The 19,064-nt window shown below is 53.3% G+C and overlaps 1 protein-coding gene across 2 annotated transcripts in view; it reads right to left on the minus strand.

Annotated features, from left to right (window-relative positions):
- LOC140464447 (prolyl 3-hydroxylase 3-like) overlaps positions 1–19,064 on the minus strand; it is a 70,401-nt gene that overhangs the window by 16,139 nt on the left and 35,198 nt on the right. Inside the window, exons 3-9 of one of the 2 annotated variants that reach the window (XM_072559507.1) lie at positions 12,321–12,427; positions 11,711–11,838; positions 11,245–11,340; positions 10,959–11,106; positions 10,601–10,709; positions 7,461–7,536; positions 6,118–6,207 (exon numbers count right to left, since the gene is read on the minus strand). In XM_072559507.1, coding sequence (XP_072415608.1) covers positions 6,169–6,207; positions 7,461–7,536; positions 10,601–10,709; positions 10,959–11,106; positions 11,245–11,340; positions 11,711–11,838; positions 12,321–12,427 — 703 coding nt within the window. In that variant the 3' untranslated portion in view covers positions 6,118–6,168. Of the gene's footprint in view, positions 1–6,117; positions 6,208–7,460; positions 7,537–10,600; positions 10,710–10,958; positions 11,107–11,244; positions 11,341–11,710; positions 11,839–12,320; positions 12,428–19,064 lie in introns of those variants that run through there. The other variant, XM_072559506.1, reaches the window with a different exon arrangement.

Raw genomic sequence — 19,064 nt, forward strand, 5'->3', positions numbered from 1 at the left:
CTCTTTTACCATCTTCTCTGTTCTTACTGAAACATCTGAATCTTGGAACCTGCAACAGCCATTCCTGTCCCTGCTCTATCCCTGTCTCCGTAATGGCCACAATGTCGAAGTCCCAGGTACCAACCCACTTCAATCCAGGTTCTCGCTTGCCAGTGTCAGGTACTTGATTTTGGAACTCCCTACTCTCATCCTCTTCTGTACCTGTCCTACAATTTTGGTTCCCATCACCCTGCTGTATTAGTTTAAATTCACCTTAATAGCTTTAGCGAATTTCCCACCCAGAATATTGGTATCCCTCTGGTTTAGATGAAGACCATCCTGCTTGTCGATATCCCACTTACCCCAGAAAGAGCTCCAATTATCCAAAAACCTGCATCCCTCCCTCCTGCACCATCCCTGTAGCCACGTGATCAACTCTTTTCTCTCCCTATTGCTCACCTCACTAGCACGTGGCACGGGCAGCAAACCAGAGACAACAACTCTGTTTGTCCTAGCTTCCATCCTATCTCCCTGAATTTCTGCCTCAAGTCCTCATTTCTCTTCCGACCTATGTCATTGGTGTCAATGTGGATCACGACTTGGGGCTGCTCTCCCTCCCACCGTAGGATCCCAAAAACATGATCAGAGACATCACGAACCCTGGCACCTGGGAGGCAACACACCATCTGTGAGTCTCTCTCGGCCCCACAGAACCTCCTATCTGTCCCCCTAACTATGGAGTCCCCAATGACTACTGCTCTGCTCCTCTTCCCCCTTCCCTTCTGAGCAGCAGGTGCCCCACTGCTTTCCCCGGTAAGTCATCCCCCCAATAGTATCCAAAACGGTATACTTATTGTTGAGGGGAATGCCCACAAGGGATCCCTGCACTGCCTGCCAGGATAGCATAGCAATTACAGAAACATGGCTCAGGGATGGGCAGGACTGGCAGCTTAATATTCCAGGATACAAATGCTACAGGAAGGGTAGAAAGGGAGGCAAGAGAGGAGGAGCAGTGGCATTTTGGATAAGGGATAGCATTACAGCTGTGCTGAGGGGGGATATTCCCGGAAATTTAACTTTCCAAACATCGACTGGGATTGCCATAGTGTGAAAGGTTTAGATGGAGAGGAATTTAAGTGTGTACAAGGAAATTTCCTGATTCAGTATGTGTATGTACCTACTAGAGAAGGTGCAAAACTTGACCTACTCTTGGGAAATAAGGAGGGCAGGTGACTGAGGTGTCAGTGGGGGAGCACTTTGGGGCCAGCGACCATAATTCTATTAGTTTTAAAATAGTGATGGAAAAGGATAGACCAGATCTAAAAGTTGAAGTTCTAAGTTGGAGAAAGGCCAATTTTGACCGTATTAGGCAAGAACTTTCGAAAGCTGATTGGGGGCAGATGTTCGCAGGTAAAGGGATGGCTAGAAAATGGGAAGCCTTCAGAAATGAGAGAACAAGAATCCAGAGAAAGTATATTCCTGTCAGGGTGAAAGGGAAGGCTGGTAGGTATAGGGAATGCTGGATGACTAAGGAAATTGAGGGTTTGGTTTGAAAAAGAAGGACTCATATGTCAGATATAGACAGGATAGATCGAGTGAATCCTTAGAAGAGTATAAAGAAAGTAGGAGTATACTTATGAGGGAAATCAGGAGGGCAAAACGGGGACATGAGATAGCTTTGGCAAATAGAATTAAGGAGATCCCAAAGGGGTTTTACAAATGCATTAAGGACAAAAGGGTAACTAGGGAGAGAACAGGGCCCCTCAAAGATCAGCAAGGTGGCCTTTGTGTGGAGCCACAGAAAATGGGGGAGAAACTAAATGAATATTTTGCATCAGTATTTACTGTGGAAAAGGACATGGAAGATATAGACTGTAGGGAACGAGATGGTGACATCTTGCAAAATGTCCAGATTACAGAGAAGGAAGCGCTGGATGTCTTGAAATGGTTAAAGGTGGATAAATCCCCAGGACCTGATCAGGTGTACTCGAATACTCTGTGGGAAGCTAGGGAAGTGACTGCTGGGCCTCTTGCTGAGATATTTGTATCATCGATAGTCACAGGTGAGGTGTCGAAAGACTGGAGGTTGGCAAACGTGGTGCCACTGTTTAAGAGGGGCGGTAAAGACAAGCCAGGGAACTATAGACCGGTGAGCCTGACCTCGGTGGTGGGCAAGTTGTTGGAGGGAATCCTGAGGGACAGGATGTACATGTATTTGGAAAGGCAAGGACTAATTCGGGATAGTCAACATGGTTTTGTGTGTGGGAAATCATGTCTCACAAACTTGATTTGAGTATTTTGAAGAAGTAACAAAAAAAATTGATGAGGGCAGAGCAGTAGATGTGATCTATATGGACTTCAGTAAGGCATTCAACAAGGTTCCCCATGGGAGACTGATTAGCAAGGTTAGACCTCATGGAATACAGGGAGACCTAGCCATTTGGATACAGAACTGGCTCAAAGAGAGAAGTCAGATGGTGGTGGTGGAGGGTTGTTTTTCAGACTGAAGGCCTGTGACCAGTGGAGTGCCACAAGGATCGGTGCTGGGTCCTCTACTTATTGTCATTTACATAAATAATTTGGATGTGAGCATAAGAGCAGATGACACCAAAATTGGAGGTGTAGTGGACAGCAAAGAGGGTTACCTCAGATTACAACAGGATCTTGACCAGATGGGCCAATGGGCTGAGAATTGGCAGATGGGAGTTTAATTCAGATAAATACGAGGTGCTGCATTTTGGGAAAGCAAATCTTAGCAGGACTTATATACTTAATGGTAAGGTCCTAGGGAGTGTTGCTGAACAAAGAGACTTTGGAGTGCAGGTTCATAGCTCCTTGAAAGTGGAGTCGCAGCTAGATAGGATAGTGAAGAAGGTGTTTGATATGCTTTCCTTTATTGGTCAGAGTATTGAGTACAGGAGTTGGGAGGTCATGTTGCGGCTGTACAGGACATTGGTTAGGCCACTGTTGGACGTTGCCAGGGTTGCAGGGTTTGAGCTATAGCGAGAGGCTGAACAGGCTGGGGCTGTTTTCCCTAGAGGGTCGGAGGCTGAGGGGTGACTTTATAGAGGTTTACAAAATTATAAGGGGCATGGATAGGATAAATCAGCAAAGTATTTTCCCTGGGGATGGGGAGTCCAGAACTAGAGGGCATAGGTTTAGGGTGAGAGGGGAAAGATATAAAAGAGACCTAAGGGGCAACTTTTTCACACAGAGGTTGGTACGTGTATGGAATGAGCTGCCAGAGGAAGTGGTGGAGGCTGGTACAATTGCAACATTTAAGAGGAATTTGGATGGTTATATGAATAGGGAGGGTTTGGAGGGATATGGGCCGGGTGCTGGCAGGTGGGACTAGATTGGGTTGGGATATCTGGTCGGCATGGACGGGTTGGACCGAAGGGTCTGTTTCTGTGCTGTACATCTCTATGACTCTATGACTCTCTCCACACTGTTCCCCATTAAACACTCCCAGGACAGGGACAGCACGGTGTCAGATACAGAGTAAAGCTCCCTCTACACTGTACCCCATTAAACATTCACAGGACAGAGACAGCATGGGGTTTGACACACAGTAAAGCTCCCTCTACACTGTCCCCAGTAAACACTTCTAGGACAGGGACAGTATGGTGTTAGATACAGAGTTAAGCTCCCTCTACACTGTCAGCACCACTCTGACAGGGATGGCTAGGGGTTAAATGCAAAGTAAAGCTCCCTCTACACTGCCCCATTAAATACACCAAGACAGGGACAGCATGGTGTTAGATACTGTGTAAAGCTCCCTTTACACTGTCCCCCATCAAACACTCCCAGGACAGGGACAGCATCAGGTTAGATACAGCGTAAAGCTCCCTCTACACTGTAGCCCCATCAAACATTCCCAGGACAGGGACAGTATGAGGTTAGATACAGAGTAAAGCCTCCTCTACATTGTACCCCATCAAACACTCCCAGGGACAGGGACAGGGACAGCATGGGGTCAGATACAGAGTAAATCTCCCTCTACCACTGTACCCCATTAAACACTCTCTGGACAGGGACAGTATGGTGTTAGATACAGAGTTAAGCTCTCTCTACACTGTACCCCATCAAACACTTCCAGGGACAGGGACAGCACGGGGTCAGATACAGAGTAAATCTCCCTCTACACTGTACACCATTAAACACTCCCAGGACAGGGTCAGTATGGTGTTAGATACAGAGTTAAGCTCCCTCTACAGTGTCCCCATCAAACACTCCCCAGGACAGGGACAGCATGGGGTTAGATACAGAGTAAAGCTCCCTCTACACTGTCCCCCATTCAAACACTCCCAGTGAGAATGTCTATAGCCTCAAAACGTGTCTGTAAACATTCAGACTAAAATGTGATGTTGAATTATAGAACACCTTTGCTGCACATTAGAAGTTAGACAAGCAGGGAGGGTTGGACCATGAGAAAAGGGGGAACCCAAGTTATACAGAAGAGAAAGACATCTGCTCGCACCAAGCGATAACGGGATGATCTAAGGCAATTGTGAACATTTGCCTTACCACCAGTGAATCTGTGTGAACAGGACACTGAGTGATAACGTTCACAGCCATTCCCTTGTGAAATTAATGACAGTGTTTGATTCTGACCCTGAACAGAAACTCGGGACTATCAAAAGCCTTGTAATTAACGGTCAGGTTCTGTCAATTATAATGGATTCTTATTACCCCTCGACAGCGGGGCAGATAGAGAGGGAAAAACATGTTTTCTCTTACAAGTCCTTGACCTGAGAGTTCTAAAGGACACTGGAGAGAGGGAGAGAGAGAGAGAGAGAGAGAGAGAGAGAGAGAGACAGAGACCAAAGTTTGTGTGAAGATTTGTAGCTCGGGTGCTCGTTGTCGTGGTTCTGTTCGCCGAGCTGAGAATTTGTGTTGCAGACGTTTCGTCCCCTGTCTAGGTGACATCCTCAGTGCTTGGGACCTTCCTGTGAAGCGCTTCTGTGATGTTTCCTCCGGCATTTATAGTGGTTTGTATCTGCCGCTTCCGGTTGTCAGTTCCAGCTGTCCGCTGCAGTGGCCGGTACATTGGGTCCAGGTCGATGTGTTTGTTGATTGAATCTGTGGATGAGTGCCATGAATGGAACTGAGGATGTCACCTAGACAGGGGACAAAACGTCTGCAACACAAATTCTCAGCTCGGCGAACAGAACCACAACAGAGAGAGAGAGAGACCATTTTGGTGCTGGGACTGCTGAAGCCAGTAGAAAATTAAACTCTTTGTGCTTACTTGCTATGGATCGAATTTCATTGCAGTTTTGAGAGTTTATGATGATTGTGAGTAACCATTGCTGGTTCTGAAATGCAAACTCTGTCAAAGGTAATGTTGACAAAGCTTTAACTTGTTCTTGCAGACCACTCTAAAGACCTTACAGACTGCCCCACTGTCAATTCTAACTCATCAGATCTGAGGTCTGATTTGAATTTGAATCACAACCCTGAAAAGAGAGCATGTTTAATTCGGAGACTAATGAATTAGTTTAAATGGTAATATTTCAGCCTCATGTCCAGGATGATTCTGTGCTTAAGATAAAAAGCAGGAGTCTGCTCCCAGTTTAAAGTTATTCTAAACCTAACATGGAAGAGATTCTGACACAATCTGTTGGGAAGCCATTTTATGGTCAAAGTTTGCCCTCCTTGCTAAGAAGCAATTTTGTAAAACAATTGTATCAGAATGTGAGCTGTGCAAGGTTACCTTATGACCTCGGAGAAAGTGAGGACTGCAGATGCTGGAGATCAGAGCTGAAAATGTGTTGCAGGAAAAGTGCAGCAGGTCAGGCAGCATCCAAGGAGCAGGAGAATCGACGTTTCGGGCATGAGCCCTCCTGAAGAAGGGCTCATTCCTAAAGAAGGGCTCATGCCCGAAACGTCGATTCTCCTGCTCCTTGGATGCTTGCCTGACCACTGCGCTTTTCCTGCAACATATTTTCGTACCTTATGACCTCTCCCAGTTAGCTCAGATTGGTACCTTTTTCTGATCGGGGTTTATCTCACTAGCAGGTGCCTATCTCGGCTGGCTATGTTTTCCCCACCTGATGGATGGCTCAGGGCCTGTAGGAGTGATCAGGCAAGTGCACACAGACCTGTCAATTAACTTCCTGTGAGGGCTCTTGAAGGAAGAGCGATATCCTACTCGTCTGGGTAATTAGGAGCCAGTTAGTTCAGCTTTTAGGTATCAGTGTTACATTCAGTCAATAAAGGGGATGACTAAAATAAAACAAAAATGTCTGTAAGAACTTCCAAACAGTGGTATCTCCGGGACAAACCAAGAGAGGCTGACAGGTTGAGTACACAAGGGATTGCCTGGGTCGTCTCAATTGTGTACTTTAACACCAGGACAGGGACAACACAGGGTGAGCTAGAGAATAAAGCTCCCTCTACACTATCCCCCCCGCCCCCCGCCCCCCTCGCCCCCCCCCCCATTAAATACTCCCAGGATAGGGACAGCACGGGGTTAGATACAGAGTAAAGCTCTCTCTACACTGTCCCCCCCATCAAACACTCCCAGGACAGGGACAGCACGGGGTTATATACAGAGTAAACCCTCCCTCTACACTGTCCCCCATCACACACTCCCAGGGACAGGGACAGCACGGGGTTAGATACTCTACACTGTCCCCATCAAACATTCCCATGTCTGGGACAGCATGGGGCTAGATACAGAGTAAAGCGTCCTCTACACTGTCCACCATCAAACACTCCCAGGACAGGGATAGCAAGGGGTTAGATACAGAGTAAAGCTGCCTCTACACTGTACCCCAATCAAAAACTGCTAGGACAGGGACAGCATGTGGGTAGATACAGAGTAAAGCTTCCTCTACACTGTCCCCCCATCCCAGGGACAGGGACAGCACAGGGTTAGATACAGAGTAAAGCTGCCTCTACACTGTCCCATCAAACACTCCCAGGACAGGGACAGCACCGGGTCAGGTACAGAGTAAAGCTCTCTCTACACTGTCCCCCGTGAAACCCTCCGAGGACAGGGACAACGCGGGGTTAGATACAGAGTAAAGCTTCCTCTACACTGTACCCCATCAAATACTCCCAGGGACAGGGACAACACGGGGGTAGATACAGAGTAAAGCTCCCTCTACACTGTCCTCCCCTCAAGCACTCCCAGGACAGGGACAGTATGCAGGTAGATACAGAGTAAAGCTCCCTCTACACTGTCCTCCCATCAAACACTCCCAGGACAGGGACAGCACGGGGTTAGATACAGCGTACAGCTCCCTCTACACTGTCCCATCAAACATTCCGAGGGCAGGAACAGCGAGGGGTTCTATATTGAGTAAAGCCCCCACTACACTGTCCCCCATCACTCCCAGGACAGGGACAGCATGGGGTTAGATACAGCGTAAAGCTCCCTCTACACTCTACCCCCATCAAACACTCCCAGGACAAGGACAGCATGGGGTTAGAGAAAGAGTAAAGTTCTCTCTGAGGGTGAGGGGGTCACTTACTGAAACTCTCTTGCCTCCCTGATCCGTGAAGTAGAACTCGCCTCCGTCAAATTCATCATTGAGATAGAGGAAACCCCTGGCAAAAGACAGAGAGAAAATCAACACCAGAGAGAGAGAGAGTGAGAAACAGAACAAGGGAGAGAGAGATACAGAGAGAAACAGGGAGGGAGCTGAGGGGGAGAGAATAACGGTGTAGTGACAGCCAGCCAGTGATGGAATGGAAAGAAGATAGAGTGAGAGTCGCATGGAGGGAAGGAGGGAATGAGAGACAGAGAAGGAGAAAGAGAAAAAGAGAGAAACTGGGCGACATGGAAAGTGAGATGGTGTGGTGGTATCGAGAGAGAGAACGAGAGGGTCTATGGTACAGAAACAGACAAAAAACCGGAAGTGCGGGGAAGAGAGAGAGAGATTGAGAAGACAGAAATCAAGGGAGTGGAGAAGAGAGAGTGCAATGAAGAGAGAGAGGCAGAGAAAGAGGGAGTGTGAGACCGAGTGCTAGAGATAAAGCGAGAGAGAAAGAGGGGAACTGAGGTGGAGAGAGAACAAGAGATCGAGAGAGAGAGAGGACTGAGGGAAGAGATAGAGAGGGAGCACCAATCAAGAAAGATGCTGGAATAATGGCATCACCAAGATAGATAGTTACGGAAACACGAGTGCTCCAAACCCAAGGATCAAATTTGAATCTTCGGAAAAGAGCAGATAAGAAGGTCGGGATAATGACGATCGGGATCAGGATGTTACTGAGACTGGGGAATCTGAAGGTCGGGATAATGACGGTCGGGATCAGGATGTTACTGAGACCGGGGAATCTGAAGGTCGGGATCAGGATGTTACTGAGATCGGGGAATCTGAAGGTCGGGATAATGACGGTTGGGATCAGGATGTTACTGAGACTGGGGAATCTGAAGGTCGGGATAATGACGGTCGGAATCAGGATGTTACTGAGATCGGGGAATCTGAAGGTCGGGATACTAACGATTGGGATCAGGATGTTACTGAGACCAGGGAATCTGAAGGTCGGGATCAGGATGTTACTGAGACTGGGGAATCTGAAGGTCGGGATAATGATGGTCGGGATCAGCTTGTTACTGAGACCGGGGAATCTGAAGGTTGGGATAAGCTTGTTACTGAGACCGAGGAATCTGAAGGTCGGGATAATGACGGTCAGGATCAGGATGTTACTGAGGCCGGGGAATCTGAAGGTCCGTATAATGACGGTTGGGATCAGCTTGTTACTGATAGAAATTAATAGCTCTGAGAAAAATCTAACATGTTGTTCTGTTCATTCACGGGATGAGCGGGTTATTTGCTGCAGCCAGCATTCATAGTCCCCTCGATGACTTGCCGATTGCGAAGGTGGTTCCGAACTGTCTAGTTGAATTACTGCAATCCCGATTTCCAGGATTATGACCAACATACGTTGAAGAAAGTGCTGATATATTTCCATGTGTGAGGTCTCAGAGGGGAAATTGTTGGGGCTGCTGTTCTCGTGTCTCTTTTGGTCTTGTCCTTCTCAATGGAAGTGGTCATTAGTTTTGGAAGGTGTTGTCTGAGGATCTTCGAGGAGTTTCTGAAGAGCCTGTTGTCGATGGGACAGATTGTTGTGACTGTGCCTGCACAGCCCAGGAGTAGGGTTTTGGTGACATGTTCCCAATTAAGCGGGAGCTGCTTTGTTCCTGGATAACATCAAACTTCTCGGGTGTTGTTGGAGCTGCCCGCATTCGGCCCATCTCACTCCTGACTTGTGCGTTATTGATGGTGGGACCGGCTTTGGAGAGCGGGGAGTCAGGAGGTGAGTTACTCACTGCAGGATTCTCAGCCTCTGACCAGCTCTTGTATCCACAAGATGGTTTGGCCATCCAGTTCCGTTTCTGGAAAATGGTAACCCTCAGGATGTTGATAGTGGGAGAAGATTCAGTGATGGCGACACCATTGACCATCAAGAGGGCGATGGCTGGATTCTCTTGTCATTGGAGATGGTAACCCCCAGGATGGTCATGGAGGCAATGGAGGGGTTCTCTCTTGTGGGAGATGGCAACCAGCCCAGAACATTCAGGAATGATAACATCCCCATTTCTGAACTTAAGATGCAGGGAAGGTCATCGATGATACAACTGAAAATGGTTGTTCCTTGGACACTACCCTGAGGAGCTCCTGCAGAGAGGTTCTGGAGCTGAGATAACTGACCTCGAACAGCCATGATCATGTTCCAATGTGCCAGGTCTGACTCAGGGATGGCTATGTGGACTGGGTCAACAAACTGGGAGAGTAAACCAGCCAGGGCTGGCATTCTGCAGTGATGTTTGGCATGGTTTTTAAGAGTGATACATCAAGAAGCCAACTCGAGGCTGTGCTAGTTTTGAACAAAGATAACTGAACCAGTCAGGCAGTCAAATTATAAACCAGGAGCGAATTATACAGAAGCCAATCTATCAGAAGGTGAGACTGGGCAGAGACAATTATATTGTTTCTTGAGTATTTTGAGGTTACATAAACTGGCAAAAGACACATGAAAATGGCCTGTAACAGCTGGGCTGAAGGACTTAGCTGTGACCCTATTCCAGGCAGAGATGAAAGAATTTATAATGGGGCTGAGAGAGAGATCAGAGAAACCAACCGATTCCTTTAATCCTGTGAGAGATAAGTCACTGTGACGGAATGAGAATTTGAAGGAAATGGGAAGGAGATTGTAGTGGGGAAATCAAGGTGTGAACAATAAAGCTCAGTCCATGTTGTGATAACCACCTTCTGAAATGGGGCTGGGGAAACGGGATGAAAACGAGACGGTCAGTGGTGTTACCATCACTGAATCCCCTTCACAATTAATATCCTGGGCGTTACCACCTCCAACGAGAGAGAATCCAGCCATCAGCCTCTTGATGGTCAGTGGTGTTACCATCAGTGAATCCCTTCCCCCTATCAGACAGCCTGTCCATCCCCTGAGATAAGCCCAGGTGAAGCTTTGACAGCGATCTGTCACCAGATACCAACTCCCAAAATTGATTCCTATCATTCTAGCAACATCCTCCCTACCTTCACACTCCATTGCCTCAGAAATCAGCTGACGGTCCATTAGCCTTCCCTATCCTGTCCAGATTTGGTTTTTGGGATTGGCGATGGGTTTCCCAGGTCTCTGTTACCTGTAGTCTCCAGCTGAGTCTTGGAGTGACTCCCTCCAACACTCTGCCCCCTCTGGCTCCTGGAGACATGGGTCCCTTGACACTGTGCCCCTGCTGGCCTCCTGGTCTCCTGTAAAGGGGGTAAACAAGGAGGTGAAGCACATAGTTGTCAAATAGCACACCTGGAGTGGGGGACAGGAGGGGAGCCCAGGGTCTGGGAGGGGAGAAGTAGCTGGATCAGAGAGAGAACAGGGATGTTCCCAACCTCCAAGAAATCCCTGGGATCTTGCTGTGCAGCATGGGGTTCAGGACCAAGCAGGGACCAAGCTCTGTCCTCTAGACCACCCCCAACCCTCAGCAACATCACGTCTGCACTCACCTGTCACTGGACCACGACAGGACAGGATGGAGATGGATGGGCGAAGAGGGAGGGTGGTAAAGAATTGCTGTGTAATGCGTTGCACTCGCACACTGGCATGGTAATACAGGCGGGCAGCGGGTGGGTCAACCAGGGAGTCACGAGCCAACTGTAAACAGACATGGAGAAGGGTAAGGCCTGGGTTCCCCATATCCAGGAAAGCTCATCTCTCACACACACACACACAGACACATACACACACACATACACACAGACACACACAGAGCCTCTCCCAAGCGGATCTCACCATCAACACTGTTTTGATGCTCAGTTCCTCGAGGTTAGTGCTCTGAGGGTGAGCAGAGTTATCTCCAGGTTCCGCTTCTCCCAGCACTGCCAAGGTCTGAGGGGTTTCACAGTGAGAAAGACAGAAAGAGATGATGACAAGTTACTGAGCTCTGTCCCAACACCCACAGCCGTGGACCTCGCCTCCAAATCGAGCCCCTACCTTCTCCCTCTGCCCCCGACCCCTGACCCCTCCACCAAGATTTATTGCTGACTCTTCACCCACAAACCCCCCTGACCTGTGACCCCACAGTCACCCTCCATCTGACCCATGACCCCACAGTCACCCTCCATCTGACCCCTGATCCCTCTGTCAGCCTCCATCTGACCCCTGACCCCTCTGTCAATCTCCATCTGACCCCCGACCCCTCTACCACCCTCCATCTGACCCCTGACCCCTCTGTCACCCTCCTGATCCGAGTACTCACATGGGCGACACTGCGCAGGGTGACACACTCCTGGTGGGTGAGGGCACCATCAAAGACCACCCGGTGTGTACCTCGGAGGTGGGATCCATTCATCACCAGCTTCAGATGGGCCAGAGGTGGGGCAGAGGCTGTGGGGGTGCAGGGAACCCTGGTGTTACACAGGGAGATCTCACCAGCAAAACACTCCCCGCCCAAAAGGGTTCACTCGCCTCCCCTCAGAGACGGATAACATTCCTCATCCCTGTTTCTGATGGGAATACCCTTGTCCGCTCCAATACTCTGCCATCTCCCCACACCTTCCCCTCCCAGGAAAAATCTGAACAGAGTGACCCTTCATTTTTCTCAGTGCAAACGTGTACAGGCTGGACTGCCCTCCAGAAGGCACTACCACCATCCCCTGGCATCAACCTGAGTGAACTCTCTCTGGAGAGCCTCCCATCCCAGTCCCTCACGTTGTTGGATACGTGGCCAACGTGGGTTACTCCAGCAGCCATTTGCAGGTTTCAGGCACAATGTTTCCCACAGGGAGGGCTAGGCCATTTCCTTCATCCCGTTCCCCATCCCAAGGCCAGAACCCAGAGCCCAGTGTACAAACCAAGCGCTGACTGACCTCGCAGCTTGTCCATGCTGCCTTCCTGCCCCAGCACGGATTTCTGTTGAGAATCTGAAGCCTGACCTGTGCCCTTTGGTGAACGCGGGATGCTCATGTTCACAGGCCTGGTGGTGACAAGCATACATGACATGGGATCACACTGGGCCAGGCACTAACTCCAAACAACTCATCCGTCCAAATCAGAAACCCGGTCAGGCAAGCAGTGCGGAGGGAGTGGGTACTGTCAGAGGGTCAGTGCTGAGGGAGTGGGCACTGGCAGAGGGTCAGTGCTGAGGGAGTGGGCACTGGCAGAGGGTCAGTGCTGAGGGAGTGGGCACTGGCAGAGGGTCAGTGCTGAGGGAGTGGGCACTGTCGGAGAGTCAGTGCGGAGGGAGTGGGCACTGTTAGAGAGTCAGTGCTGAAGGAGTGGGCACTGTCGGAGGGTCAGTGCTGAGGGAGTGGGTACTGTCAGAGGGTCAGTGCTGAGGGAGTGGGCACTGGCAGAGGGTCAGTGCTGAGGGAGTGGGCACTGGCAGAGGGTCAGTGCTGAGGGAGTGGACACTGTCAGAGAGTCAGTGCTGAGGGAGTGGACACTGTCGGAGGGTCAGTGCTGAGGGAGTGGGCACTGTCGGAGGGTCAGTGCTGAGGGATTGGGCACTGTCGGAGGGTCAGTGCTGAGGGAGTGGGCACTGTCGGAGGGTCAGTGCTGAGGGAGTGGGCACTGGCAGAGGGTCAGTGCGGAGGGAGTGGGCACTGTCGGAGAGTCAGTGCGGAGGGAGTGGGCACTGTTAGAGAGTCAGTGCTGAAGGAGTGGGCACTGTCGGAGGGTCAGTGCTGAGAGGGTGGGCACAGGCAGAGGGTCAGTGCTGAGGGAGTGGGCACTGTCAGAGAGTAAGTGCTGAGGGAGTGGGCACTGTCAGAGGGTCAGTGCTGAGGGAGTGGGCACTGTCAGAGGGTCAGTGCTGAGGGAGTGGGCACTGGCAGAGGGTCAGTGCTGAGGGAGTGGGCACTGTCAGAGGGTCAGTGCTGAGGGAGTGGGCAATGTCGGAGGGTCAGTGCTGAGGGAGTGGGCAATGTCGGAGGGTCAGTGCTGAGTGAGTGCCACACTGTTGGAGGGTCAGTGCTGAGGGAGTACCGCACTGTCGGAGGGTCAGTGATGAGGGAGCGCCACACTGTCGGAGGATCTGTGCTGACGGAGTGGACACTGTCGGAGAGTCAGTGCTGAGGGAGTCCCGCACTATTGGAGGGTCAGTACTGACGGAGTAGGCATTATCGGAGGGTTAGTGCTGAGGGAGTGGGCACTGTCGGAGGGTCATTGCTGAGGGAGTGCCACACTGTCGGAGGGTCAGTGCTGAGGGATTGCCGCACTGTCGGAGAGTCAGTGATAAGGGAGTGTTGCACTGTCGGAGGGTCAGTGCTGAGGGAGTAGGCACTGTCGGAGGGTCATTGCTAAGTGAGTGCCACACTGTCGGAGGGTGAATGCTGACGGAGTGCTGCACTATCGGAGGGTGAGTGCTGAGGGAGTAGGCACTGTCGGAGGGTCAGTGCTGAGGGGGTGGCACACTGTCGGAGGGTCAGTGCTGAGGGAGTGCCGCACTGGCGGAGGCTAGGTGCTGAGAGAATGCCGCACTACTGGAGTGTCAGCGCTGAGTGAGTGGGCACTGTTGGAGGGTCAGTACTGAGGGGGTGGGCACTGTTGGCGGTTCAGTACTGAGGGAGCACTGCACGGTCGAAGGGTTAATGCTGAGTGAGTGCCGCACTGTCGGAGGATCAGTGCTGAGTGTATGCCGCACTGTCGGAGGGTCAGTGCTGAGGGATTTGGCACTGTCAGAAGGACAGTGCTGAGGGAGTGGGCATTGTCGGAGGGTCAGTGCTGAGGGATTTGGCACTGTCGGAGGGTCAGTACTGAGGGCGTGCACACTGTTGGAGGTTCAGTGCTTAGGGAGCACTGCACTGTCGGAGGGTCAATGCTGAGGGAGTGCTGCACTGTCGGACGGTCAGTGCTGAGGGAGTGGGCACTGTCAGAAGGTCAGTGTTAAGGGAGTACCACACTGTTGAAGGGTCAGTATTGTGGGAGTGGGCACTGTCGGAGGGTCAGTGCTGAGGGGCTGCCACACTGTCGGAGGGTCAGTGCTGAGGGGGTGCCACACTGTCGGAGGGTTAATGTTGAGGGAGTGCCGCACTGTCGGAGGGTCAGTGCTGAGGGAGTGCCGCACTGTCGGAGGGTCAGTGCTGAGGGACTGCTGCAGTGTCGGAGGGTCAGTGCTGAGGGAGTGGTCACTGTCGGAGGGGCAGTGCTGAGGGAGTGGTAACTGTTGGAGGGTCAGTGCTGAGGGAGTGCTGCACTGTCGGAGGGTGAGTGCTGAGGGATTAGGCACTGTCGGAGGGTCAGTGCTAAGTGAGTGCCACACTGTCGGAGGGTCAGTGCTGAGGGTGTGCTGCACTGACAGAGGGTGAGTGCTGAGGGAGTGGGCACTGTCGGAGGGTCAGTGCTGAGGGGCTGCCGCTGCCACACTGTCGTAGGGTCAGTGCTGAGGGGGTGCCACACTGTCGGAGGGTCAGTGCTGAGGGGGAGCCACACTGTTGGAGGTTAGTGCTGAGGGAGTGACGCACTGGCGGTGGGTCAGTGCTGAGGGACTGCCGCACTATTGGAGTGTCAGCACTGAGGAAGTGGGCACTGACGGAGTGTCAGTGCTGAGGGATTTGGCACTGTTGGAGGGTCAGTGCTGAGAGATTCCGCACTGTTGGAGGGTCTGTACTGAGGGTGTGCCGCACTGTTGGAGGTTCAGTACTGAGGGAGCACTGCACTGTCGGAGGGTCAGTGCTGAGGAAGTGCCGCACTGTTGGAGGGTCAGTGCTGAGAGTGTGCCGCACTATCAGAGGTTCACTACTAAGGGAGCGCTACACTGTGGGAGGGTCAGTGCTGAGGGATTGGGCACTGTCGGAGGATCATTGCTGAGGGAGTGGGCACTGTCGGAGTGTCATTGCTGAGGGAGTGGGCACTGTCGGAGGGTCAGTGCAGAGGAAATGCCCCACTGTCGAAGTGTCAGTATTGAAGGAGTGGGCACTATCGGAGAGTCAGTGCTGAGGGGGTGCTGCACTGTCAGAGGGTCATTGCTGAGGGGGTGCCGCACTGTCAGAGTGTCAGTGCTGAGGGAGTGCCGCACTGTCGGAGGGGCAGTGCTGAGGGAGTGCCGCACTGTCAGAGTATCGGTGCTGAGTGAGTGCCGCACTGACGGAGTGTCAGTGCTGAGGGAGTGCCGCACTGTCGGAGGGGCAGTGCTGAGGGAGTGCCGCACTGGCGGGGGGTCAGGTGCTGAGGGAGTGCCGCACTGTCGGAATGTCAGTGCTGAGGAAGTGCTGCACTGTCGGAGCGTCAGTGCTGAGGGAGTGCCGCACTGTCGGAGGGTCAGTGCTGAGGGGGTGCCGCACTGTCGGAGGGTCAGTGCTGAGGGAGTGTCGCACTGTCGGAGGGGGTCAGTGCTGCGGGAGTACCGCACTGTCGGAGCGTGAGTGCTGAGGGAGTGGACACTGTTGGAGGGTCAGTGCTGAGGGAGTGGGCACTGTCAGAGGCTCAGTGCTGAGGGAGTGCTGCACTGTCGGAGCGTCAGTGCTGAGGGAATGCCGCACTGTCGGAGGGTCAGTGCTGAGGGGGTGCCGCACTGTCGGAGGGTGAGTGCTGAGGGAGTGGACACTGTTGGAGGGTCAGTGCTGAGGGAGTGGGCACTGTCAGAGGCTCAGTGCTGAGGGAGCACTGCACTGTCGGAGGGGCAGTGCTGAAGGAGTGCCGCACTGTCAGAGGTTCAGTACTAAGAGAGCGCTACACTGTGGGAGGGTCAGTGCTAAGGGAGTGGGCACTGTCGGAGTGTCATTGCTGAGGGAGTGGGCACTGTCGGAGGGTCAGTGTGGAGGGAATGCCCCACTGTCGAAGTGTCAGTATTGAAGGAGTCCGCACTGTCGGAGCGTCAGTGCTGAGGGAGTGCGACACTGTCGGAGGGTCAGTGCTGAGTGAGAGCCGCACTGTCGGAGGGTCAGTGCTGAGGGAGTACCGCACTGTTGGAGGGTCAGTGCTGAGGGAGTACTGCACTGTCGGAGGATCAGTGCTGAGGGAGTGCCGCACTGTCGGAGGGTCAGTGCTGAGGGAGTGTGCACTGTCGGAGCGTCAGTGCTGAGGGGGTGCCGCACTGTCGGAGGGTCAGTGCTGAGGGGGTGCCGCACTGTCAGAGGGTCAGTGCTGAGGGGGTGCCGCACTGTCGGAGCGTCAGTGCTGAGGGAGTGCCGCACTGTCGGAGGGTCAGTGCTGAGGGAGTGGGCACGTTGGAGGGTCAGTGCTGAGGGAGTGGGCATTTTCGGAGGGTCAGTGCTGACGGAGAGCCGCACTGTCGGAGGTTCAGGTGCTGAGGGAGTGCCGCACTGTCATAGGGTCAGAGCTGAGGGTGTACTGCATTGTCAGAGGGTCAGTGCCGGTGGAGTGGGCACTGTTGGAGGGTCAGTGCTGAGGGAGTGACGCCCTGTCTGAGGGTCAGTGCCGATGGAGTGGGCACTGTCGGAGGGCCAGTGCTGAGGGAGTGGGCACTTTAGGAGGGTCAGTGCTGAGAGAGTGGGAACTGTTGGAGGGTCAGTGCTGAGGGAGTGCAGCACTAATGGAGTGTCAGCGCTGAGGGAGAGGGCACTATCGGAGGGTCAGTGCTGAGGGAGTGCTGCACTGGTGGAGGGTCAGGTGCTGAGGGAGTGCTGCACTGTCTGAGGGTCAGTGCTGAGGGAGTGGGAACTTTCTGAGGGCCATTGCTGTGGGAGTGCCACACTGTCAAAGGGTCAGAGCTAAGGGAGTACCGCATTGACAGAGGGTCAGTGCCGATGGTGTGGGCACTGTTGGAGGGTCAGTGCTGAGGGAGTGCCGCACTGTCGGAGGGTCATTGCTGAGGGAGTGCCGCACTGCTGGAAGGTCAGTGCTGAGGGAGTGCCGTACCGTCGGGGGGTCAGTGCTGAGAGAGTGGGCACTGTCGGAGGGTCATTGCTGAGGTAGTGCCGCACTGTTGGAGGGTGCCGCACTGTCGGATGGTCAGTGACGATGGAGTGGGCACCTTCGGAGGCTCAGTGCTGAGGGAGTGCCGCACTAATGGAATGGGCACTATTAGAGGGTCAGTGCTGAGGGTGTGGGCACTGTCGGAGGGTCAGTGCTGAGGAAGGTGGCACCGACAGAGGGTCAGTGCTGAGGGAGTGGGCACTGTTGGCGGGTCAGTGCTGAGGAAGGCAGCACCGATGGAGGGTCAGTGCTGAGGGAGTGCCGCACTGTCAGAGGGTCAGTGCTGAGGGAGTGCCGCACTGTCGGAGAGTCATTGCTGAGGGAGTGCCGCACTGTCGGAGGGCCAGTTCTGATGGAGTGGGCACTGTCGGAGGGTCAGTGCTGAGGGAGTGCCGCATTAATGGAGTGTCAGTGCTGAGGGAGTGCCGCACTAATGGAGTGTCAGCGCTGAGGGAGTGCCGCACTAATGGAGTGTCAGCGCTGAGGGAGTGCCGCACTATCGGAGGGTCAGTGCTGAGAGAGTGCCGCACTGTTGGACGGTCAGTGCCGATGGAGTGGGCACTGTCGGAGGGTCAGTGCTGAGGGAGTGGGCACTGTCGGAGGGTCAGTGCTGAGGGAGTGCCGCACTGTCGGAGAGTCATTGCTGAGGGAGTGCCGCACTGTCGGAGGGCCAGTTCTGATGGAGTGGGCACTGTCGGAGGGTCAGCGCTGAGGGAGTGCAGCACTATCGGAGGGTCAGTGCTGAGGGAGTGCTGCACTGGCGGAGGGTCAGTGCTGAGGGAGTACCGCACTGTAGGAGGGTCAGTGCTGAGGGCGTGGGCACTATCGGAGGGTCAGTGTTGAGGGAGTGCCGCACTGTCGGAGTGTCAGTATTGAAGGAGTGGGCACTGTCGGAGGGTCAGTGCTGAGGGAGTGCTGCACTGGCGGAGCGTCAGGTGCTGAGGGAGTGTCGCACTGTCGGGAGGGTCAGTGCTGAGGGAGTGCTGCACTGTCGGTGAGTCAGTGCTGAGGGTGTGTGCACTGTCAGAGGGTCAGTGCTGAGGGAGTAACGCATTGTCAAAGGGTTAGTGCCGATGGAGTGGGCACTGTCGGAGGGTCAGTGCTGAGGGAGTGGGCAATGTCGGAGGGTCAGTGCTGAGTGAGTGCCACACTGTTGGAGGGTCAGTGCTGAGGGAGTACCGCACTGTCGGAGGGTCAGTGATGAGGGAGCGCCACACTGTCGGAGGATCTGTGCTGACGGAGTGGACACTGTCGGAGAGTCAGTGCTGAGGGAGTCCCGCACTATTGGAGGGTCAGTACTGACGGAGTAGGCATTATCGGAGGGTTAGTGCTGAGGGAGTGGGCACTGTCGGAGGGTCATTGCTGAGGGAGTGCCACACTGTCGGAGGGTCAGTGCTGAGGGATTGCCGCACTGTCGGAGAGTCAGTGATAAGGGAGTGTTGCACTGTCGGAGGGTCAGTGCTGAGGGAGTAGGCACTGTCGGAGGGTCATTGCTAAGTGAGTGCCACACTGTCGGAGGGTGAATGCTGACGGAGTGCTGCATTAATGGAGTGTCAGTGCTGAGGGAGTGCCGCACTAATGGAGTGTCAGCGCTGAGGGAGTGCCGCACTAATGGAGTGTCAGCGCTGAGGGAGTGCCGCACTATCGGAGGGTCAGTGCTGAGAGAGTGCCGCACTGTTGGACGGTCAGTGCCGATGGAGTGGGCACTGTCGGAGGGTCAGTGCTGAGGGAGTGGG

The sequence above is a fragment of the Chiloscyllium punctatum genome, chromosome 40 (assembly GCF_047496795.1).
Source record: "Chiloscyllium punctatum isolate Juve2018m chromosome 40, sChiPun1.3, whole genome shotgun sequence".
NCBI lineage: Eukaryota > Metazoa > Chordata > Chondrichthyes > Orectolobiformes > Hemiscylliidae > Chiloscyllium > Chiloscyllium punctatum.